The sequence below is a fragment of the Podarcis melisellensis genome (assembly GCF_964234715.1).
Source record: "Podarcis melisellensis genome assembly, chromosome: 1".
NCBI classification, from domain to species: Eukaryota; Metazoa; Chordata; class Lepidosauria; order Squamata; family Lacertidae; genus Podarcis; species Podarcis melisellensis.
The window spans coordinates 80,729,676-80,755,023 of record NC_138528.1 but is presented as its reverse complement, the minus strand read 5'-3'; the positions used below and the strand labels follow the sequence as shown (position 1 = coordinate 80,755,023).

At 46.1% G+C, this 25,348-nt stretch overlaps 1 protein-coding gene across 1 annotated transcript in view; it reads right to left on the bottom strand.

The window, feature by feature from the left end:
• Positions 1–25,272, bottom strand: part of OSBP (oxysterol binding protein) — a 27,850-nt gene extending 2,578 nt beyond the window's left edge. The window contains exons 1-13 of the mRNA XM_081923839.1: positions 24,796–25,272; positions 13,069–13,277; positions 10,094–10,344; positions 5,772–5,970; positions 5,464–5,566; positions 4,174–4,228; positions 3,492–3,626; positions 3,033–3,278; positions 2,654–2,774; positions 2,102–2,205; positions 1,403–1,498; positions 886–1,064; positions 31–251 (exon numbers count right to left, since the gene is read on the bottom strand). Coding sequence (XP_081779965.1) covers positions 31–251; positions 886–1,064; positions 1,403–1,498; positions 2,102–2,205; positions 2,654–2,774; positions 3,033–3,278; positions 3,492–3,626; positions 4,174–4,228; positions 5,464–5,566; positions 5,772–5,970; positions 10,094–10,344; positions 13,069–13,277; positions 24,796–25,133 — 2,257 coding nt within the window. The 5' untranslated portion in view covers positions 25,134–25,272. The remainder of the gene's footprint in view (positions 1–30; positions 252–885; positions 1,065–1,402; positions 1,499–2,101; positions 2,206–2,653; positions 2,775–3,032; positions 3,279–3,491; positions 3,627–4,173; positions 4,229–5,463; positions 5,567–5,771; positions 5,971–10,093; positions 10,345–13,068; positions 13,278–24,795) is intronic.
• Between the last annotated feature and the right edge of the window lie 76 nt (positions 25,273–25,348).

Sequence of the window (25,348 nt, the reverse complement as noted above, 5' to 3'; positions counted from 1 at the left end):
AGTGCGGGGGCAGGTTGGGCAAGCGCTTACCGTCCTCTGTCGCCTTCACGGCCTCAGCTTCACGTTTTTTGCGGGAGATGCGCTGCTTCTCCTCCAGGCGCTGCTTCTCTGCGTTGGCTTCATCCCAGCGCCCGTTCTCCATGAGTCGCTGGTCAGGCCGAAGCCTGCTGTCTGTGGGAGCAGTGCCACTTTCTGGGGCATTGAGCGTCAAAGCCAGCTCAGAGAAATAGTACATGTTCTCAGCGTTCTTCCTGCACCAAGGAAGGGGGGGGGAGAAAACAAATTCAGATGGCAGAAAGGCTCCGAGTTGCACTGCAGTCTAAGTTCTGGTGTAGAGAGCGAGCTTAATCTTCCTCTTAGGGTGGCAGGAAAGATACGCACACATTATCTAAGACCCTAGGTCACCAACTCCTTTTCAAAGGGTCGGTATACTTGCACCCAGGGCTGTGTATTTCTTGTGGCCATGCCACACAAACACAGAAGTCTGCAACCTGGAGGACTGTTTCCATTTCCTCTTAAAATAGGCTTGCATGTCTGGACAATGTCTGATGGATAAGGGAGGAAAGGTGAGGCTGGATTTCCAGGCGCTTCAGTGTCCTCCATTCTTTAGCCCATGACTAGCAGAAAGCGTATTTCCCATACCCCACAGGACCCACACACTTGCCATAATTTATACAGGTCTCAACTCACTTGTTCTTGGGAGGAACACACACAGTACACAAAGTCATTGATGTTTACGAAGGCATGCTCTAAAAGCAACAACCATAACCATATTCTGCCATCCACAAAAGCCAGTTGAGACAATAGTCATATTGGTTACGCAAAGGAGAGCATGGCCGTGCACCAGCTCCTCACGTGAGGAGTCAGGCTACCTCCCTTACTCACGGGAGTGGGTTCCTCTTCCACAGCATGACCCTGCTGTCCTCTGCTTCGTGCGCTCTCTGCCGGCTGTCGCCACCGTTCTCCAAACTGGTTGTCACCCTGAAACAGTCCATCTTCTCATCCCAGGTGCCCAGCAACACAAAGTGCACTCTTCCTGAGGGATCTAACACTTCTCCAGTAACCTGCCATAGAAAGGAGTTCAAGAAGGTCCAGCAAAGTTACGTACAAGCCCACCCAGGCGTCAGAATTGCATTACAGTCGCCCCATGGCTAACAAGCTGAAAATCACCCAGAGCTGTTCTCAAGAGCTGGTCTGCTAGGACTCCAGAGTGCAGGCGCAATATTCAAAGAACATTCTCTAGAGGTACTGGCTTAACTGCCTAGGTCACTGCTGTCCATGTGACCCTCTATCTTATGTAAAAGGCCCCTGTAAACAGGCCTTTCACCGCTCTCTGTTGTAGAGGGGCTGACATTGTTCTTGCCATCCCCACAGTAAAATGCTTTAGTACAACATCTCTTACCTTTCTGGCCACATCTCTTGAAAAGTAGCTATATGGAACAAACTTGAGAATACACTTCTCGCTAGTCTTATGGTTCAGAATTTCAATCTCACCAGACTGGAAAGAAGAAAAGGGAGGAATAAAGTCAAGCAGGTTCAGGACCATTTATGCAGTCCACTAAAATGGTTCTGAGGGGACGCAGGTGGCGCTGTGGGTTAAAGCCTCAGCGCCTAGGACTTGCCGATCGAAAGGTTGGCGGTTCGAATCCCTGCGGCGGGGTGCGCTCCCGCTGCTCGGTCCCAGCGCCTGCCAACCTAGCAGTTCGAAAGCACCTCCGGGTGCAAGTAGATAAATAGGGACCGCTTACCAGCGGGAAGGTAAACGGCGCTTCCGTGTGCAGCTCTGGCTCGCCAGAGCAGCGATGTCACGCTGGCCACGTGACCCGGAAGTGTCTCCGGACAGCGCTGGCCCCTGGCCTCTTAAGTGAGATGGGCGCACAACCCCAGAGTCTGTCAAGACTGGCCCGTACGGGCAGGGGTACCTTTACCTTTACCTTAAAATGGTTCTGCAACACAGCTGAGCAGATCATCAAGAGTAGCAACTCAATGGGAAATATGGAAAATGGACCTCTAAAGTCCTGGCTATCAGAACTACCCTCCAAGCACACTTTGGGCTGCAATGCTGCCTTCACAGTCCCCCCCACCACCACTTTTAACTCACCTGGTCTATCCATAATTTGCCGACTATGATGTTGTGCACTGTGGTGGTAACCTTCTTCCATGTGTAGTGATTGCCAGATGCATGAAAGATACAGTGGATGGTACCTAGAAATAAGAATGTGCTTAGGATGATTTTGCATTGAGGCAGAATCCTTGCTAGGATGAAAAATACGTCAAAGTCTAGGGCACAACAGCATTTTGACTCGGCTCTGGTTGATCTAGGTACCAATCCCTGGTCAGCTAAGGATGACCTGATTGCCCCGTTCTCCACAAATGCCCATTTTATGAGCTCCCAAGCTACGCACATGTTCTTAATACCCCTGAGGGGCACAAGGCAAGGGTGAATGTGCCAATGTATGCCCTAAAAGGTGCTGTGCATATGAGACGCCCATTGTAAGTGGCCCAGCTATGTCTCCAGACAGCCTGACTCCAGGCTGGAGACCCTGGACTTTGGTAAAAGAGGGGAAGCACAGATGGAATTCCGTCTGTCAATGGGCACCATTAGCTTTCCATGTCCCTTTAAAACAGCAGGCACCTCAAGGCAAAGACTCACCAAGGGGCATAATTGAGAGGTATTTGCCACGGAACTTGCTGGTGATTTTAATTTCCTGGCGAAGGGTCCAGCCGTGCTTGGAATCAGCATGATGGGCAGCAGCTGGAGGATGGTGGCTCACCTAGAGGGCAGGACAGAGAGAAGTTAAGGAAGAAGAGTGTATTCAGCAGGCGAGTCGCCAGGAATATGTAGAAGCAGGAAGAGCTGACAGCAGACATCCCCAACAGATACTGTCTTGGACCCTGAGCACACTGACTTGAAAGCTAGTGCTACTGAAACACAACAGAACTTAATTTGCTTAAGACTGAAATATATCTTCCATGCATCTGGAATGAATAAAGTATTCCAGCTCAGACAAGGGATGTGCCCTGCTCGTCACCTGCTCACAGATGGAACGGTAGCCGTTCTCCTCCAGCCGGTCTAGCTCAAAGGTTTCCCCTAAGAGAGGGTTGAATGGCTTGCTAGTGCGGAAGACTGTGGTGGAGTAAGACGATACGGTAAATGCAGCCACATAGCAGAGCTGCTCCAGAGAGCTTTCACACTTGGCTGCCCGGTCCAACAGCTCGTGATATTCCAGGTCCTCTGTGAGGCGCTGCAGCATAGATAAGGGCTCATTGAAGTTCACCTGGAGGAAGAAGCAGCAGATGTTAGGCAGGGCAGCCACTCTGGGGCAGAAGCATGCAAGCCCAGTCTGGATGCAGCAAGCACACTCCACGTTCATAGAGAGTCTCATTTCACAGAGCTTGTTGGGTTACAGAGTTGTGGCTTCCCACCCCTTTTCCCCAGAGGACAGCAAGCCCCAGATCTTACTACTCAAGCTAGACTTAAGGGGACTCACTGGCATGGGAATCTTGGAGAGTTCCTTGCCAATACAGTTCTTCATGATGCTCCACAAGTTCAGGCTGTAATTTGGTTTGTGAGGAATTCGGGTTCTCTTCTCCTTCTTGGTGTCTTCCATAAACTGGTGTTTATACTTTGGAAAAGAAAGAAGACTAGTCAAGACAGGTGGGAAGGCATAAGCTGGACGGTGAATTCTATACAGTCTTGTAAAAGAGGTTCCCAATTTAACTATAAGCCTTGGGAAAAGTAAACAACTCTTCCATGACTTGAGCACCTTCATCTACGCAGAAAGAGGTTCTTAGCCATGCCCAGAATCACTAATCTCAGTGCAGTAAGACCTGTCCCAAATGGACAGAAACGTGGAACAAGGCAGAGCCTGTAGCCAACATTACCCCTGCTTTTCCAAGCCTTCAATAAGCTCCATCACAAAGTATGCCTCCAAGTATATTGAGCACTTGTAGGCTTACAGGAGAAGGACTAACTAGACCCATCAACCCTCCAGGTGGTGCTCTGCATCCCATCGTCCATGCAGATTGTGGCTCATTTATGGGATACACTGCTGAGGTACTCCAGACCTTGCCGAGGACCCACTTGTTCCAGATATCTCCCTCTTCAGGGTTCCAACAGCACCTGGTGAAAAATGTTGCTTCCCTCCCCCTCAGATCAAAGACATGGACTACCTGCTCATCGAGGCTGATTTCACTGCTAGCACCACTGATGTTGCTTCCTGTTCGTCTAAAGGAATTACAGAAAGACACACCATGAGAAAACTAGGATGTTCCAGTTGAAATAATGTGCTATCGGGGGGGAAATATGCACAGAGAACAGTGCTATCAAAGACCAAACAGAGTATCTAGTTTGTCAGAGTTGGACAGCAAGTATAACAAGGGCCACCAACCTATGGATCTATCGATCTTTATTTATTAAGTTAAAAGGCAAAATAAAATTACTGAATGGTGCCCATGGACTACTTTTAAGGAGTCAGTGTAGTGTACTGATTTGCCAGGTCTCCTGTTCTACTTTCCTCATTACTATCCTGTCCCTTTACTAATTTAACCTGCAATTGGGGGTGGGGAATCACAGCAACTGTATGCTCTTACATTTAAATAACCCAGAAGCATGAATGAAGCATGAGACTGTTGTCTGGTGACAGCTGTACATGTTGTTTGGGCGTGTGACAGAAATCTATTATTTCCATTTCTTTCTGCTTTGAAGCTATGCACCACTTGCTTGAGCCTGAAGTCACTGGCAGCCATACCCAACTAAATTACAGCAACAATGTGTTCCAGAAACATAAGCTGGCATGGAGCACAGTTGCCTAATTGCTGACAATGTAAGGTTGTCTGATCATGTTTCACCCACTCTGGAAAACAATGTTGTCTTAGCTGTCCTTGGGTGCAATTTCAGGTGCTAGTCTGGACCTTTAAAGAACAAAGTCAGTGGCAACTAACCTGGGCCCCTCCAGATGTTGCTGGACTCCCATCAGCCCCAGCCAGCATGGTCAACAGCCAGGAATGATGTGAGCTGTAGTCCAGAAACAGCTGTAGGGTCACAAGTTAGACATCCCTGCACAAAGTAATTTGGATCCTGAATATCTCAGGGAGCTCTCAGTAAGAGTGGACAGCATTGACTTAGGTGGACTAATCACTTTTATTTCATATTGAAGAGATTTCCTCTCCACCTTTTCCTCCACCCTCTCCATTCTCTCTTCCTTTTTTGTCCTTTGAAGGCTGAGGCAGCAAGATGCCCCAGTTCTATAAAACACACTTAACAGGGGAGTAACACACAGAACTGCTTTGGTATGTTGAATTTCACCCAGGCAGTTTGTCCCCCTCTAACCTAGGGCACAGACTATGGGAGTGGGAAAGCATCAAAGGTGAGGGAAGCACCTCAGTAAATTCACAAGTTTGCAGTGCCAAAGGCTGATGGGTGCTAAGCTGTCAGCTGAATGGGAGAGGGGCGTCACTTACTTATGGCCCATGCTTTCAGGCATGGTGATGATCTCAGGAGCATCAAAGAACTCATTATCATCGTCTTCATCACTCATATCTCCCTTTGATGGGCAACATCGATCTGTAAGAGGAACACATGCTGATGTTATCTTTCTTGGTTTCAGTTACTAGTACTTGATTCCAAATACTTTGGGACTTTGGGGCAAGCGTCCCACAACAGAAGCAATTTTGAGTAGGAACCCACAAAGGAGAGGGGAGTGGAGACTAGCAGAAGAGCTAGAGCTTGGCTGATAGAAGAGATGGAGGCCAAAGCCCTTGATTCCTACCTTTAGAAGAATCCATGCTGCCGGGGGCATTGGCTGGTAGAACTGTCGCTCCACGGAAGGCCCTTTCCAGGTGGTTGTGCTGCTTCGCCAGCTGCTCCAGGGTCTCCTCTAAACGGATGCGCTGGTCTCGCTCATACTGAAGGGACTTCTGCCACTTCTTGCTGTGCGTCTGGGCCAACATCAGGAAGTCTCGGCAAGCCTGTGGGGAGCACCAAGGCGAGGCAGCACTCACCACTCTGGTCTGTATGGGCCCTGGACACTAGGCTGGCCCAAACGTCACTCCAGCTGTGAGGCCAACACTTCTTGTCTTGCTGTGCTAGTCAAACGCCAACTCCTGCCTTCATATAGTTCCCCCCATGGTGCCACCGGGTGATCACTTTGCTCCGTAGCATGGTAGGGCTGGCCCCGATTCTGGCCCAGATCAAGCTACACTGCAGCGCCTCTTGCGGCCCCTGCTCTTAAAGTGGTACGTGGGTCCTCTTGTGGGTTAACAGGAACTGCTGGGGACAGGTGCCCTTTCAGGACACTTTGCTCTTAACTGCCCCTCCCACTCGGAGACCCAATAAGCATTCACCAGTCTCCTAGCAACTTCACCATGGACACTCACTGAACAGAGATGCTCAGAGAGACATGGGCAGGGACACTTGTCTGCTAGAAGCCCAACCAAACATTCCATGCAAAAGGCTGCAAACACACCCCCAGCAAATAAATCTGGGCAAATCACAAAATACTGAAAATGTGACTCCTGGACCTTCATGAATTAAACAGAAGCTGTTTAAATGTTACCCCTAGTTGATTAATTTGTCCTAAGTGCAAAATGGAGCAGGAGTTACACAATAAAAAGGAAGGAAGGGGGGGAACTTCAACAACCAGTACTCAGGGGCAGGAAAGCTGAGACTGTAGTCTGTACAGGGGGCAAGGAAGGGTCAAAAGTGGGGAAACCTTCCCAGGCTCTGCTCTAAACTCAGAGACATTAAGCAGACTGTTTTAGTTTGAGCATTTGGGATAAAATGCTGTAATTTAGTATCTGTCCAGAAGGTTTTGTGGAAAAACACACACTTAAAAAGGCAAAATAAAAGAATGCTAGGAAATTTGCCTGTCTGATAAGATGCTCTGCATATCTGGCAATGGAAATGCATCAATACAAAAATTGCATCCTTGCTTAAGGCAGCAAAATGAACAGACATGTATGGAATACTGTATTTACTTGAATGTAACAAACACCTTTTTTGGCCAAATTACGTAGTGAAAATTAGGGTGTGCTTTAAATTTGATGGTGCATTTATATTCGCCAGCAAATACTTTTCTCGTTTCGAGGTTTTGAAAACTGAGGTGCGCATTAGATTCAATTGCACATTAGATTCGTGTAAATATGGTATTAATGTTGGTCAAAGAAAGGTAAGACTTTCAGACCAAGTAATCCTTTGCTCCTAAATATCTACCAAAACAGATCTTGCCTTCTTTTTGACTTCCTTTTGAACCCACCTAGAGGTTTGCTATATATCTGAGGGGCGAAGGTGGTTAACAACAAGATTTATAGAACATAGTTCCTATTCAAATTCTTGAGTAATCCACAGTGTTAGGCTTTTGTGGTATAAAACTGTCCATGCTTAGTTAAAAACTTTCTGTTTAAAAGCTATTGTGATGTCATTCCATCTTCAAAGAAATGTATTCCAAGTTTGTATTTAACAACTTCTGGTAGCCATAGGCAACCAGGAATTCCACACTGGCAAGGAAGTGTACAGAATTCCATGCAAACCAGTAAGTGGGCTGGTGGAGAAGGGATGGATTGTTCTGATCCTGGTATATACCCAGCAAGGAAGCATAGCCCACTAGCTTCTTAGCTGGCTAGTAAACAATTTTGCAATTGGTAATTCTTGTTGACATATGTCTAAGGCTGTCATTTTCTCACTTTAAGGGAGGGCTTCACCTAGTGGTCAGCTTCATTGTTACAGTTTGCCAGTTGCTTCAAAAACACCAATGATAGCATCTACTTGCCTGATCAGAACAAGCTACAGTGGTGCCCCGCAAGACGAATGCCTCGCAAGACGAAAAACCCGCTAGACGAAAGGGTTTTCCATTTTTCGATGCGCTTCGCAAGACGAATTTCCCTATGGGCTTGCTTCGCAAGACGAAAACATCTTGCGAGTCTTTTCGCTTCCCCCCCTTTTTCTAAGCCACTAAGCCGCTAATAGCCTTTTAGCCGCTAAGCCTTTAATAGCCGCTAAACCGCTAATAGTGCTAATCCGCTAATAGGGTTGCTTCGCAAGACGAAAAAACCGCTAGACGAAGAGACTCACAGAACGGATTATTTTCGTCTTGCGAGGCACCACTGTATAGCTTTTCTAGGAATGACTTACAGAACTTTGGGACAATTTAGAGGTCTTCTTCATATTTCTGGAGTGTTTGCATAAATCTCTTGCTTTACAGTTTGCCCCAGGGTTGTACCATGCCCTGGTCAAAACAGAAATCCTTCCCTGACACTTGAACCATACAATGGTTGACCTGCAAAGGTGGGAAGTGAATTAGACTGTCACCTGAATTAAGCAAGGAAGGTGCACACTTATGTAAATCCCAAGAACATGGGATGCAGAAGGAAGGCATGCAATACTGGCAGCTACCAGAGTTGAGTCCAAAGATAAACCCGTCTGCAATAGTCTCAACTGAATTAAAGTCATCCCAGAGTACAGAGTTCGAGGAGCAACAGTAAACCGGAATTTACCAAGAGGACGCTCTCAGCTTTGATACTGTGAGACATTAGATGGTACTTTGCTCAAGTGAACTGGTAACTACTGGAAACTGGAGAGAGGAGCAAGTTTAAGGACCAAGAACAATACTACACAAAGTGCAACCGCATGTAGCTGTTTGTTCCACTGTGCTCAGTTGAGCTCTCCCCCACAGAAGTGCGCACAGGATTGTAGCTCAGAGCCTTTCTGGGATTCTGACTGCTCAGGGGTCTCTTGCCCTCTTAGAGACACTTCTGGATAGATTGCTGCCACTTGAGGCTCAGGTGGCCTCGGTGGCATGGAGTGCCTTCCATCAGCTTCAGCTGTTGGCCCAGCTATGCCTCCATAAGGAACAGCCTAACTTCTGTTGTCTATGCTGCTCCGGTAACCTCTAGGTTAAATTACTGCAATGCATTGCACATGGGGCCGTCTTTGAAGATGGTTTGGGAAATGCAGATGGTGCAGAATTCAATGGCCCAGTTGCTCACTGGGCAAGATGGTCTGAGCACATCACACCAATCCTGGCCTGACTGCACTGGCTACCGATTTCGTTTCCGACCCCAATTCAAAGTGTTGGTTTTGACTTATAAAGCCTTATATAGCTTAGGACCCCAATGCCTCCAGGACCACCTCTCCCTATATGAATGAACCCAGACCCTGCAATTGTCATCTGAGGAGGTTCTTCATGTGCACAATCTGCAGGAGGTCCGGAGGGCAGCAACACAAAAATGGGCCTTTTTCAGTGGTGGCTCCTTGCTTGTGGAATGCTCTCCCCAGGGAGGCTCGCCTGGCACCTTCATTATGTATCTTTAGGCAGTAGGCAAAAACATTCCTTTTTTGTCAGACCTATGGCTTTTTTGCATGGGTGAGATATTTTAATTTAGTTTTTTTAAGAACAGAATATTAAAAAGACTTTTTAAAAATGCTGGTTTAATGCATGTATGTGTTTGCTCAAAACACTTTAAGTCACATTGAGTTGCTGTGGCAAAAAAGCAACTAATAAATAATATTTATAATAATAATAATAACCCCCTTGCAAAGTCCTCAAAGGCTGGCCTGATGGCAACCCCCAGTAGATGGGAAACAAAGCTACATCTGTGCTGCCACGGGTCCTGGAGATCAAGTCCACAAAATCTCAGCAACCTATGGCCCTTAGCCCTTAATTCTTCTGAAGGCTTTCTCTCTACACTTCTCCTTTCTGGTTTGCTCCCCGATTTTAAAAATCTGATTTGATGTACTGTTTATGGATTACAATTCCCATCACGTCCTTTTCTTATACTGAGTCATGCCTTCATTGCAATTCTTTCGACTGGCCACAGTGTGGCCACACTGGGCTAAGAAAGCACAGCCAACTAACTACAGGGGATTCAGGACGAGCAGAAGCTTATATATTTTGTGAAAATGGGTGATGTCACAGACGGCTTATAAATCCAAAACCCACCAGATCACAGCTCTCTTCTCAAAAGAGGGAAATGCTGCAGTGGCTCTGAAAGTTCTATGATTAAAGCCTGCAGAGCCAATGACCTGGGAAGCACCCAGCGGCCCCCTTCCCGCCGGCCGGCTGAGAGCCAGAGCGTCTGGCAGCAGCACACTTACATTGATCATGGCATTGGACGTGATGCGGAAGAGGGTGGCGCGCTCGTTGACCTGCTTGATCTTCTCGTTGCTCTCGGCAGGCAGCTTGAGGGTCTCCAGTTCGCTGAGCGAGCGCTGCAAGGCCGTCCCGTGCTTGGCAATCAGGTCGTTGCAGGTGCTGAGATCCTCCACCTTGCTAGAGAGGGTGCGTAGGGTGTTCTGCAGTTCCGTCTTGTCTGTCTGAGACACTGATTCTTCATCACCGGACTCATCTGTGGGGAAAAGGCTGCAGCTGTTAACACCTTCAAGGCAAGGCTCACCCCAGAAGCAGATGCATTTCCAGGTCCTCCTTTATTCTCAGCACTGGCGCCTAGCTCCAGGGGACTAAAGGGAGCCTGTTTCCTCTCCCCACCCCCCACCATTATGTGATCCCTTCCCATAGTCTGGGGAAATCTCTCTTGCCAGTTCAATGGTTTGTTGAAGCAAAGGACAGGATTTCTAATCCCACCCCTCCATTTTAGCAAGGAACTAAGGTGTAAATTGCGGTACTACAGATATTATTGATTTCAGGGTTGGTGGTGTTTTGTTTTTTTAAAATCCTTTTCTGAGTATATAGACAAAGCAGTGGAATCAAAGCAGAAATCAAACTTGCAGTGATAAAAAACAATCATCCCAAAGCTAATTGGGAGCAATAAAGACAGTATAAATATTCAAAGGGTAAAGATCACTGGGAACATCTGAAAAGTAGCAGCCTTAAGGTCTGATTTCACTATCTGTGCTCCTTAAAGCAGAAGTGAGAAATATATTGGCAAAACCAAGTATCCCACGCCTACTGTATGCAACACCTCCTAGTTGCGAGCCATGAGTCTATTTATAAGAGTTGTGATGTTTAAACACATTTCTCCACACTGCTAGATCATGCCATTTCTCTGGAAAGTCTTACATTGTTCGGAGCCCAATCTCTTGTGTAACTTTCCTCCCTCCAACAGTGGGTTTATAATGTTAGGAATGCTCTGGCGAGTGTGTGGGTATAGGTCTTTCTCTTGCAATACCAGAACTCAAGGTTACCCTGTGAAATCGATTGGTGGTAGGTTCAAGACAGACAAAAGAAAAGTAGCTGTGTCTCTTGAAGTAGTTAATATATGGAATTCAAACACCGTAAGCAACCATTAAATAAAAATGGCCCCTTGTTTTTCTTTGAAAAAGATTGGACAAAATGAATTTAGAATGTGTCTTTTAGGTATTATTAGCAATGATACTTAAATGGAACTCGTGTGCTCAGTAGCAAGATGTTGGAGGCAAACAACAGAAGACCCATCTCTCTCTCTCTCTTTTTCTGGCGGGTGAGGGGGTACATTGGAGGAAGACCATCACTTTTCATGCCCTGTTTGTGAACTTTCAGAGCCATATGGCAGGCTGCTCTTAAAATGAGGAACTAGATGGACTTTTGGTCCAACTCAGCAAGACAGTCCTTACATTCTAGTGATTAAAAAACACACACAAATGGTTGGCTCACTCTTGTGCTTCGTCACTACCAACAAGTAATGAGTCCCAAAGTAGAAGGATAAGGAACTTACAAAAAACTATCCGATCGGATGGGGGAATGTCTGCTGCAAACAATCAAGAGAAATACTATTCAACAATGAGACATGATGTTGCTGAGGGGAAGAGTACATGAGAGCACAGTATCTAGATGGTAACATTTTGAGTGTCAACATAGCAGATAAATTAGATAGACATGCAAACAGAGAGAGAGAGCAGGTATTAACATTTGGGAGTCGGAGTTTCAGTATCATGAGCTTGAAATCTCGTGCTGTGGATAATGACGATGCACACAAATAAATGCCTCTCTCTCCTGTTATTTCTTTACTTTAGGTTTAAAAGGGGATGGGGGACCAGGATAATGAAAATTCAACAGAGCTAAGAAGGACTAATATTTGAAACTCTGATGCCTAAATCACAACACAATCTAATGTTACTGGGCAAAGGACATTTTGTTTTGAAAACATTGAAGAAATTCTTTCTGGTAAAGCTGCCAGATACCTCTTTTTTTTCTTTAGAATTCTATGAAAATAAAACAAAACCCCCATCAGTAGCTGATGGCACATTTTCCACTTCTTTCCCCTTCTACACAGAGCAAATATGTCCTACGGAGAAGAGACAAACACGTTTGAGACACCAGATGGGGGGACCCAGGAGTTGAGGGACCAAAACTCCTTCAATTCAATGCATTATTTATTCAATACAAAAATGGGCATTGGGCACTTGCTTTTGACACTTATTTTACCTAATCAGATACACCAGCTACTGACAGATGCTTTAGCTCAGGAGCCACCAGATTATAATGTGAGGCTCAGCTGATTGGGTAATGTGCAAAGCAGATTTGGTACTGACTGCTAAAATGCACTTTTGGTTTGGGAAACAGAAAGCTAACCATTCTGAAAAGCCTGATGCTTAAAAATATAGCCACATTTTCCAGAGGCCTCATGCTATAAACCACAATGGCCCCAAGTGGCCTGTTTCCTTGGTATGTCACACGCACAAGGCAAAGGACACCGAGCAATTTGTATGAGTAACAAACATTTGGTGTTTGGCAGAAAACCTTGCCCCAAGGAACTGGAGCTCTAAATAGGATGGAACAGGACAAACTGGAAGAGATGCGCCCTCATGTTAACCCCATGGCCTAGAATAGACTAGGAATTGTTCTCTGCAGGTATTTTAGCCTATATGTGTTTCACAGTGAAGCTACCTACCAAGGGTAGCCCAAAATCACAAACAAACAAGCAGGGTAGGATGAGGAGAACAGAAGACCCAGCTACTTTCTGCTTGCCCCAGTGCTATTAGCCAACACCAAATCTGCTCAGAAGATCTCATTTCTCCACTTGTCATATTGATTTTCCTGGGTGTCTCACTCCACAATAAGCTCTCTCGAGTTTCTCAGTGCTCACCCACACCCACTTCTGCTTCATTTGCACTGCCCTGAACACACCCTTTACCTGATTCTGCCAGCATCTTGACAGCTTTGGCCTTGGCCAGCTCTAGAGCTGTGACCCAGCGCTGCCTCTCAACCTCTGAGTTGGCCTTCAGGTGGTAGGTCTGTGCCCCTCCGTTGGAAATGATGAAGTTGCAGGAGTCCTCCACTGTGATGTTAGCCGTGGCCAGGTTGATGGTTCCACGGCAGGTGTGTCGCATCTCTGCCTTTGATCTGTCGGAAGGACAAAGTAGGAGGGCGGTCACCAGGGCATGAAGAAGCACAAGCTTCAGAGGTCTAATCTCAAGACTCAGAATAATGAGACAAGGGCACCACATTGGGAACAGGCAGCAAGTGAAGAGTCCTAGGTATCTGTCCTTTCCAGGGCAATAGGGAATGATGGGTCAACAGCTACAAGGAAGAAACACCACTGTGTTTCCCTGACTGGTATGTAAATTGTCTGCTGCTATTCCCACATGTAGGTAGCTGTCTGAGAATGTCCACCACAACTGATTGCAGAATGGGAGCCACCTGATGCCATGAGATTCAAATAATAAAAAAAGGAAGGTGTCTAGTTCTTGAAACAATGGAAGTCAGCTAGAGGGGAGGGGGCAGAAATGTGCAGGTGGGATTTTTTTCAAAATGAAAAGATTGAGAACAGGAAGGGGATTGGCTGGAAACTTAAGTGGACTGCGATAGTAGCAGAACTTCTTCTGTCTAGTGCAACTACCAATAAGAATTCTATTGTCTCGCATTTCTGATCCTTTCAACATACCTCTAGCGTACAGGCACACCCTAAACTTCACACAACCACTAGTTATCCTTTGTGCAGCACTGTTTTGATTTGCAAACGTTTTGGATGTGCTTTAGCTCTCTTGACAACTTGGTGAGGGAGCAATTTCCAGAAGGGCAGCAAAGACAAATACTCCTTTTGGTGAGGCAGGTGAATAATACTTTATGGATGGAAAAGAAACTAGCAACTTGGCTAATGAGTCCATGACGGAAATGGATTATGGAGACCTTAGTTTGACTCATTTAGGAGGCTTTTTAGATAAAAACAAACATGCATGAAAACATGGCTGGGTTATATACTACAGGTGATTGACATGGGAAGGATTCAGTCATATGATCTATGTATCTAGATATCTAGCCTTCCCGCTGCCATATTAGTTTTCTTTGTGTAGGACTTATTGATGGTCCATAGAGGAACATGAAAATCAAGTGCAGAATGAGGTACTAAAGTCCAGGAACAGTTTTACCAGAGGGCTATTTGTCCAGAGCTGCCTCCTGCTTTGGACCATATTAGCTGGGTTTCCAAGTCCTACCCCATTTTCCCAAAATGATGCAGTGGTACCTTGGTTCTCAAACGCCTTGGTACTCAAACAGCTTGGAACCCAAACACTACAAACCCAGAAGTAAGTGTTCTGGTTTGTGAACTTTTTTCAGAAGTCAAACGTGCTCTGTTTTGAGTGTTACACTTCCAATTTGAGTTTTACGCTGAGGTCTGTCTGCTTTTGGTATTTATTTTGCGGTTTTGCTTCTGCGGCTCTTTTTTGTTTGTTTTTGTAACTGTGTGGAACCCAGTTCAGCTACTGACTGATTGATTGTGACTGCAGCACATTGTTTATTGCTTTCATTTTATGGATCAATGGTCTTGTTAGATAGGAAAATTCATGTTAAATTTTTGTTTTAGGGTTTGTTTTCCAAAGTGTGGAATGGATTAATCCATTTTGTATTACTTTCTAAGGGAAGCGCGCCTTGGTTTTGGAATGCTTTAGTTTTGGAACGGACTTCTGAAACGGATTCAGTTTGAGAACCAAGGTACCACTGTATAACCAAACTGTCATCTGTCCAATGTATGGCAATCAGATACAGTCTGCACAAAGTTGTAGGCATCCTGTCACTTGCGTTGACTAATCATTAAACTGACGTGCTGAAAGTTAGTGAGCAAGTTATTTACCACTCACTTTCTCAAATGCTTGGCAATACTGCACAACCCAAATAGAAGTTGTTTCCCCACTTTACAAAATTCCCTGGCTGGGATGACCCCCTTGAGTGGGGCAGAAGGGAAGGAAAAGTCTCCTCTCTGTTACTATGATCACTAGTGGCAGGCATTTCTATTAATAGGGCAATCTCTTGAACTTTGCAGAGCGTCCTGATAATTTCAACAAGCTGGCCGTCCCAGCCACACACGCAAGAGCGGACAGGCCAGATGGTGGGGGATTTTACATTCAATATTGGGACTCGGCCAGACTTGTAGGAGTTTGGGGGCGTTAAAGCCAGAACTAGACGCAGACTAATACATCTAAACTCAGAAAAAATGCTGGATTCTCAAGAAGCACATTCACAAGATAAGGGTGTGCGTGCGTGCGTTTGTACACCACAGTCCTTCCCAAGCTACAAGACTCTTGTCTACATGCTCATTAATGCAATACACATACACAAACATATGAATATTTATATTATGGTTTCATTCACTGATGGCTGTTTTAGATAAAGCGTAATGGTAATTCCACAAGACAGAAAAATGGTCTGTGATTCCTTCAAATCTCCAGAAATTAGGTATTTTTACCCTCTCCCTCAAAACACACAGAGAGATCTGTCTCAACACCAAACAATGAAATGAAATATTGGGCTGAAGGAAATACGGGGATAGACAGAATTTGCAGTAGCATCCAGAAAAACCAAGTTTGATATTGGGTCTACATGTAACCTGTTGAACTTGAGCCACTCTACAATGGAAAACAGTAATATATCTATTATAGATATTATTATAGGTACAATTATTGAAGATATCATTATCTTTTATAGATATTATTCAACAGAGCAGATGCACTGAAATTCATTTCAAGGGATCTACTCAGAGTAAAAGTTAAGTTGATTACCACGCAGACAATTTATTTGCACATCTGTATACTGTATATGTGTATCACATATCCTCAAGACACAGGCCTGCAGGGAATTCCAGAGCTTGCCAGGAAGTCTCATGGATGGGAGCCCAGTGTGGATAAGGCAGTTGGAATGCAAAAGGCCTCCAGACAGCCAGGCCACCATTCATTTCAGTCCCCAATTTTCTCAGCATTCCCTCTGCCCAAGGCTGCGCTTACAGCTTTCCCAGTTTTGCAGAAATGACTAAGTATACATTCCGCCTACCTTAAGGCTCGCCAAATCCCTCCCCACTCTCAGCCCAAGACAAGAACAAAGTTCCCTATGTATTGACCTGGTACAAGGCAGAGCCATCTCCTTTCCACTGCAAGGCTGAGTAGCACATAGGCAACAACAATGCACACACACAGCCTGCTTGGGGCTGGCACAGAGAAACTGCCAGAATGCTTCATCGCAGAGGCCCCGAGTTTGCTGCTTCCTCCTAAAGCCTTGGACAGAGGGTAACTTGGCATTCCTTCCTTCCAGCAGGCTGAGTCCACTGGGGAAATATGAGCCTGGCTTGCCAGCTATTCTTATCCTCCAGAGTCCAGTTACTTTATGAATAATACAGACCAAACTACGGGAGAGGGGCTAACAAGTCAGCCATCTCTGCCTGAGTAAGGCATGGCTCCCTCAAAATATAGGCCTTTAAATTAAATGTTCACTGGCTAAAAGCCAGGATGTCTACACAGGCAAATTCCCAAAGAAGTGGCACAGGGTGATTTTAATACCTTTGGCTAGATTTGGTGTGAGGAGAGCAAGGGTCTGCACTAACAATGCAGGCTTCATGTCATTCAAAGATGAGTAGACAGCACACTGAGGGTGGCATTAATAAGAAGGGGTTGCAGACAGTCATCCATAGTATGTTTGTCTGGAGGCAGCAAACCCCGAATCTCAGCACCAAGAATCCCATGGCATTCCCCTGACAGTAGCCAGTACTCCTGGATACTGGCTAGTTTAGTCTTCCTTGGATGTTTGTACAAAACATTCCTTCCTATAGGATCACTAAAGCCACCCTCCTTGCCACCCTCACAAAATATGGATCAGGAGATAAGTAGAGCACAACAAATAGTCCAAGTGAACATCACTATTGCAAGTACTTTACCAAAACCTCATCAGAAAGGACTTAGTGTCTCATTAGCACATTCTTATAGTAGAGGGCAGATGAGACTCATAGGGAAAAGACAAAGGTCACCCCACTACCTGTGCCTACAGCACTGCACAGCTGATGTTGTGATACATTCAACCAATCAGTAAATATGTCATCTATCCAGGCACGTCAGAGAGAAATTGTATGTAAAGTAGGCCAGGATCTGGTGGGGTAGCAATAACTCTGGAAAGGGACATGTCTCCACTACAAATTTAAATTGGTTTAACTATCACAATTCCTAACCAAGGGTCCTGGAAGTTATAGTTGTGTCCAGAGGTGCCACCTTCCAAAGTACATTGAGGGGGCCTGATGCAACGTCCTGACATCGCTTGTGCCCAGCTCTGCGTTCAGCCTCAAGAATGGGGGTCTCGGCCCCCTCAAAAAAGCTACAGTTCAAAATCCTTTGCAGGAAAACGTGAAAGCTAACTCAAATATTGCAGAGGTGCCTTGGCTCAAGTGTACCTGAAGGAGCATTTCCACCCTCATCATTCTGCCCGGACACTGAGGTCCAGCTCCAAGGGCCTTCTGGTGGTTCCCTCACTGCAAGAAGTGCGGTTACAGGGAACCAGGCAGAGGGCCTTCTCGGTAGTGGCGCCCACCCTGTGGAACGCCCTTCCACCAGATGTCAAGGAAATAAACAACTATCCGACTTTTAGAAGACATCTGAAGGCAGTCTTGTTTAGGGAAGTTTTTAATGTTTGATATTTTATTGTGTTTTTAATATCCTGTTGGAAGCTGCCCAGAGTGGCTGGGGGGGCCTGGCCGGATGGGCGTAGTATATGTAATAAATTATTATTATTATTATTATTACTAAGTTAGAGACTAACTCTCTTATGTTTCTGAGGAGCATACAATTCACAACAGAAAGGAAGACAAAACTGGCCATGTATTAGATATGCATATTTACTGTTTACTATCAGTCAGAACCCAAAGCATCACCCTCATAATCCTTCTTAAACATGGAAGTGACAATAGGTTATGTATGGCCCATTAACACAGGACAACCCAAACCTGGCAAAAGCATAGGATATTAACTGCAACACCTTGATATACCGTATTTTTCGCCCTATAGGACACACCGTCCCATAAGGCGCACCTAGTTATTTTGGGGGGAAATAAAGGGAAAAAAATTATTTCCCCCCCAGGCGCGGGGCTGGGGCGGGGGAGGCCCGCCGGAGCTTCCCCTGACCCCAGCCCCCAAACAGGCAGCTCTCTGCAAGCCGTGGGAGCCGTGGGGCTCCCACCGCTTGCAGAGAGGTCCGCGAAGCCTGGACGTGCCGAGCTCAGTGCGCCCAGGCTTCCGCATGCAGGCACCTCTCCGCAAGCGGCGGGAGCGCTCCCCCCGCTTGTGGAGAGGTGCGCGAAGCTTGGACGCGCTGAGCTCAGCGCGCCCAGGCTTCCGCATGCAGGCACCTCTCCGCAAGCGGCGGGAGCGCTCCCCCCGCTTGCGGAGAGGTCCGCGAAGCCTGGACGCGCTGATCTCAGCGCGCCCAGGCTTCCGCATGCAGGCACCTCTCCGCAAGCGGCGGGAGCGCTCCCCCCGCTTGCGGAGAGGTCCGCGAAGCCTGGAGAGCGAGAGGGGTCTGTGCGCACCGACCCCTCTCGCTCTCCAGGCTTCAGCGAAAGCCTGCATTCGCCCCATAGGACGCACACACATTTCCCCTTCATTTTTTGAGGGGAAAAAGTGCGTCCTATAGGGCGAAAAATACGGTATGTGTCACACCATCACATATATAAGCAAAAAGCACCATCTTTTCTTTTTCACCTACGGGTTTCTAAACCACCCCATTGATCTAATAAGACTAATAAGACCCCATTCCAAAGTCTATAACATCCAATTTAAATGATCAAGAATAAGAGCCTCAGTTTGGCTGTACTGATTTAAATCAGTATTGCCATTTTTAAATGTATGCATTTCCTGAACAAGCAAGTGTACTGATCTATTGGGTAGTAACTAAACAGAACCTTTGTACAACATAGGATCAACCAAAACCTTTGATCCCGAAGCCAACATGCCTTTTGCACTGCAGAATTATATCTGTTCAGAGAGAAAAAAAGATTTCTGCTTGGCTTTCTCTGTTCACATGCCAGATCACTTACCTGAAGACTAAAGGCTGCAATCTCTATGTAGATTTACTTAAGATTAAATTCCACTAAACACAATGGGCACTTACTTCTGAACAGACATACAGTGGTACCTTGGTTTAAGAACAGTCCGGTTTAAGAATGATTTGGTTTACAAACTCCGCAAAACCAGAAATAGTGTCTTGGTTTGAGAACTTTACCTTGGTCTAAGAACGGAATCCAAATGGTGGAAGGACACCGGTGGCGAGAGGCCTCATTAGGGAAAGCGCACCTTGGTTTAAGAATGGTTTTGGTTTAAGAACGGACTTCAGGAACGGATTAAGTTCGTAAACCGAGGTACCACTGTACATAGGTTTGGATTTTAATGCTGTAATCCTACTCATGCTTATTTGGAAGCAGGTCCCATTGAATCAAGTGAGATTTCCTTCCAAATAAACATGCGTACAGTTGAGCTATAATGGTGTCCGGAACTTTCCAGGAGCAAGAGCTGGTACTTAGCGGACAAAACAGTGTTTCTCCCTGCATTAGAAAGAAATAATATCCATGCTGCTTCCTTAGTAAAGCCCTAAACATCAACATTTAACTGAACATGCCACAGGACTCATGATGTTGGGAGGGTGCAAAACAGTACAATCCAACCAGTCAGGGTTCTGAATATTTGTGGTGTTATACAGGATGACATTTCCTAGATCCTCATGCATTGGATAATTGGTCTCCAATACCAACAGGAAGACACAGCAGTGTATCACATTTACAGACCTTGTTTTTGCACAGAAAAGCAAGCTGCAAATCACAGGGCTTAATAGATGGCCATGATGAAGTTTTAGAGATTATGTGTAAGCATTCACTTGCTTGTTCGTATGGGCGCCTCTCAACTTACACAGGGGTTACATTCCGGGAGTAGTGCATAAAGCCAAAATCGCATATGGTCAAAACACATTGGGTTCAATGGTGGGTGGGATTGCCAAAGTATTTTTCCCCAAACACCTGCTCTTCTCCGCTATATATACACCAGGCATGTCGAACAGGTAGATCGTGATCTACCGGTAGATCACTGGACGTCTGCAGTAGATCACTGGCTCCCCCCAAAGAAGCTGAACAACTGTGGCTCCTCTTAAAAAAGCTCAACATTTTACCTCCTCCCTGAAAAAACTCAACAACTTTAACCCGAATCTCCAAAAAGGGGGTAGGTTACTGCCAGTTTTTAACTCTGTGACTAGATCGCAGTCTCTTGGGAGTTGGCCACCCCTGATACAGTGGTACCTCGGGTTACATACGCTTCAGGTTACACACTCCGCTAACTTAGAAATAGTGCTTCAGGTTAACAACTTTGCTTCAGGATAAGAACAGAAATCGGGCTCCAACAGCGTGGCGGCAGCAAGAGGCCCCATTAGCTAAAGTGGTGCTTCAGGTTAAGAACAGTTTCAGGTTAAGTATGGACCTCCGGAACGAATTAAGTACTTAACCCGAGGCACCACTGTATATACAGTCATACATTAGAACCCGAACATAATCCATTCCAGAAGTCCGTTCAACTTCCAAAACATTCAGAAACCCAAGTGTGGCTTTGGAAGCCACAGATTCCAGAAGCACTTCTCATTATTCCATATCTCCATTCACCCTCCCACTACTTAGATTTCCCTTCTCTTTAGGAAATAACCAATAATCAAAAGTCACGGAATCCACACCGGACATTCGGCTTCCAAAAATAGTTTGCAAACTGGAAGTCACTTCTGGGTTTGCGGCGTTCAGGAGCCAAAACGTTCGAGAACTACGATGTTCAAAAACCAAGATACAACTGTGTGTGTGTGTGTGTATGTATGTATGTATGTGTGTATATATATATATACATATATATATATATATATATATGTATATATATATATACATACATATATATATACATATGCTACGAAAGCATATATATATATATATATATATATATATATATATATAATGTAAACCTGCATGTGCACAATTTTAATGTGTGCTCAGTTAAGATTTTCTTTAAAATCCAGTTGCTTTAAAAGAGAAACACTATAAATTAAATATTAAAAAGAAAAAAATGATTTGGCAATATCCAACAGTAGTCATATTTAAGAGAAGACCCATTGAAACATTGGGTCTACTCAAAATTCCAAGTAGTTGGATTTTTCTTCTCCATTTTCAGCTGCTCTGAGCTTCAGGTTTCCAATTATGGCCTCTCTGATGTTCCTCAGCTGCCTGGTCTAAAGGCATTTATGACCTACTATGTGATACCAGAACAGATAAGCTAATGGCAGCCAGAAAAGCCATAAACCCCAATGTGTGTATCGGAGCAGATCAACCAACAAGATGTCACTGGTCGAAGAGGACAATGAAATAAGTTGCAAGGTCAGAGGACAAGATTTAATGGGTGAATGAGTACACAGTATATGAGTGAATGAGAACACAGTTCAGATGGGCCCTTAGCTAGTTATGAGTGAAAAACATTTTCCTAAACTTGGGCGAATAATCTTTCCTGTAACCCACTAGTGAAAAGGGGCTCTTTCTCTGTCAAACTGGTCACCACCATATTAGTCTGTTGTAACATACACATCAAAGTCTTGTGGCTACTTAAGGACTAATGGATTTATTACAACCTTGCATTTTGCAACAAGGACTTCCATGCAGGTAAGTGAATAGGTTGGTGGAAGAAGAAAATGTGCTACTCCTTCTTCACTAACCTGCTGCATTTCATGCTGGCCACAAACGAAGGGGTTTCTGTCCCTCTTGGTAGAAGATTGTGTGTGTGTGTGTGTGTGTGTGTGTGTATACACACACCTGCTAAGATGCTACTAGTCTATTTTTCCATGCTGGCCATGGAGGAGGAGCTTCTAGCCTCTTAGCAGGCATTTAACAGGCTGATTTATTATGGCAAAAGCTTTCAAGGTTGGAGTCCTGATGCATTTGACAAAGTGGACTCTGATCTACGAAACCTTGTGCAACAATAAATTTGTTGCTTTTAAGGTGCCACAAGACTCCTTATTACTATCTGACCACACTCTTTATTCCCTTTACTACTGCACCTTCAAGGTCTGTTTCTGAAAATGCATACTTTTAGTTCAAAATGTTAAGTTAACAGAGGCCCCACAAAAAAATGTGCAAGGGGAAAGATGTCCAAGGAGCCTCATTCGCACTCCAGACTTAACAGCAATGCAAAAGATCATCAACAGAGAAGAAAAGATGCATATGGCATAGTAAGGCAACACCTGCTACACAGCTAATTATTACAGGACACTGATTAGGCTCCACCCACCTGTCAACCTTGACCCACAAGAGGTGGGGAAAATAACAATCTGGCTCATTGGCCAAATCTAGCTCTCCACCCATGGATTAGGGCTGCTATCCTTGGATGCAAGTGTCATTGACTATAATGAGAGCAAACATGCGTAAGATTGGAAGCCCAGATTCCAAAAACACTTCTCATTATTCCATATCTCCATTCACCCTCCCACTACTTAGATTTCCCTTCTCTTTAGGAAATAACACAGCTGACGAACAAAGCAGGGGCAAAAATGAGAACCTCAGCTCTCTCCCTAAAAATCTCAGAGGCATTCTATTAAGTTAGTTTCAACATACTTTTGATTAGCAAGGTAGCTGGAATAATAGTTTCTCTCCAGAAGTTCTGTTTGATATGCTGCTTGACAATCCTCCTGTTTTATGAGTGGAATACAATTAGTTGAAGTAAGCACAACAGGTGCAAGCTTGGGCAGTATGTATGGAGGTCCTGGGCTGCCCAGACAACAAAACCCTCCACTTAGCCTCACTGCTGTGGTCCAAAGGTAAGCAGAGCAGTATGTTTGGCACCAGCTGGGCTGCAAATGTTTGAAGTGATTTGTCTAATTCACAAATATATGTTCATTTAACATGCAGAAGTAGCCGGAATAGGAATGCACATACAGTTTGGAAGAAAGTAGGTGAAAACTGCTGGGGCTTTACTATTCATCAGTGATATGGAGTAACATTTATGTGAAAACACAAGGGTGGCGCAGACATACAACACAGCACTGAAAGCTATGAAGGGTTGCTTAGAGAGACAGGCAACATATAATGCTAAATATTTGTTTCTGCATTTGCAGAAGACTCATGAAGAAACTGAACCATTTGAAGAAAAGTTTTGAAGCACGGATGGTTTGGGAACTCAGTTTAAGTAAGTAACCCAAGGTAGGTTTTGTCATAAGTAAAAGGCCTCATTGTTTGGTTTCGTTACATTTGTAACACAGCCTTCCTTTATGGAGTACAGTAGCCCCCCCGAAAAAAACTCGGCCCTCCATATGTTTTTGGGACTACAACTCCTATCATCCCTAGCTAACAGGACCAGTGGTCAGGGATGATGGGAACTGTAGTCCCAAAACATATGAAGGGCCAAGTTTGGGGGTGCCTGGAGTACAGGGTTATCCTAATTTTTTTCACAATGAGGATGATTAAGTTGAGAGTTAAGTTACTTGCCCCAGGCTACTTGTTGAGCTCCACAGCCAAGCAGGAATTTGAACATAGCTCTCAATCCTAACAAGGGAAGGATGCGTAGGGCAAATACAGTTTATGTGCAGCTTCTAACCAGCTGGGAAGAATTTCTCTCCTAACCAAGGAATGTTAGAAGCAGTGATTTCAGAAAAGCTATTTCTATTCCCAGCTTACATGGCCCCACAGCCAACATTGCCTGTGATAGTTACCTCTGCCAAATCCGCCACACCCAGAACACAGGTCTTTTGGAAAAAATGGCTTGTGACCATGATAGCAGTATATCAACAGGCCTACATTTTTTGCATTTCTTTTTAAGTATCAACTACTGTACACCAAAACACATCACAGAGGATGTATCTCTCAGACTGTGTGTTGCCCGTGCCATTGGCTGCAACAGAGAATCAAAAAGATGTGGCCCAGCGATGCTGCCAAGGATGTGGAGGAGGAGGAGGGTGTCTTAGAACACATTTGGCTTTTCTGCTGGCTGGCATCAAGGGAAGGAGAAAGCCACAGAATGTCGCAGGTGTGGAGAAAGGGGAAATAATGCGGCTATCACCACCCTCATCTTCATGTCAGAATGCAGTACAGTGGTACCTCGGGTTGAAAACCTAATTCGTTCTGGAGGTCCGTTCTTAACCTGAAGTACCACTTTAGCTAATGGGGCCTCCTGCTGCTGCTGCCAGAACACGATTTCTGTTCTCATCCTGAAGCAAAGTTCTTAACCCGAGGTACTATTTCTGGGTTAGTGGAGTCTGCAACCCGAGGTACCATTGTACATGCCATGCATATCTGAGGTGGGGGTAGGAATGTAAGGCAGAATAGCTGAGGGGAGCCTCAGAGGTGTGGACGCCCCCCTGATGCTTCTCAAGACGTGGCTAAGGCATGACACCCTCATGCCACGTGGCAGGGAAGTGGCTGCTCCACACAGTGGAGGCTGCTGCTCCTGCCACGCAGGCTTGGCCAGGGGGAGGAATGCCCAGCCGGGTGCAGGCCGGCCAAAGGGAAAGAGGGTCACAGGCCTTGGGAGGCGCCCTGGGCGTGACCGGAGCAGGAATGGGGCGTGGCCGACCACCCTGGCCAGGGCCGACAGACGGGGCGTGCCCTCACCTGTAGTAGCTCAGGAGCCCGTTGCTCAGCACGAACCAGCGCCGCTGATACCCTTTGATGTAATTGGTCCATTTGAAAAGCCAGCCCTCGCGGGCTGACCCGGAAGTGGAGGTGGTGGACCCGGAAGCGGAAGTAGAGCTCCCCCCTGGAGTGCCTGTCACCCCCCCTGGGGCTGGTCCCCCAGGGCCCAGGGTGCCTCCTCCGCCGCCAGGCCCGGGAGAGGGTAGCGGGGGCGCTGGGCCGGGCCCACAGGTCGCTCCTGGGACGGAGGCGATGGGGCCGCCCGCTCCGCCAGGCGTCGTCGCTGGGCCGGGTCCCGCCGCTCGTAACTCCGACATGGCACCGCGCAGCACCGCCGCCGCCTTCGCGAGCCCCGAACTGCCTCGGCCAACGAGAGACCAGGAACCGCCGGAGGCTGAGCGCCTCCCTCCTTCTTGGCTTCTCCCTCCCCCCAAACGATGCGCGTCGCGCCGTCACCCAACCCTCCCCATTAGCAGCGACGCCCACTCCAGGGGCCGGAGTCCTGCTTGGCACCGCCTCCGCGGCTGCTACT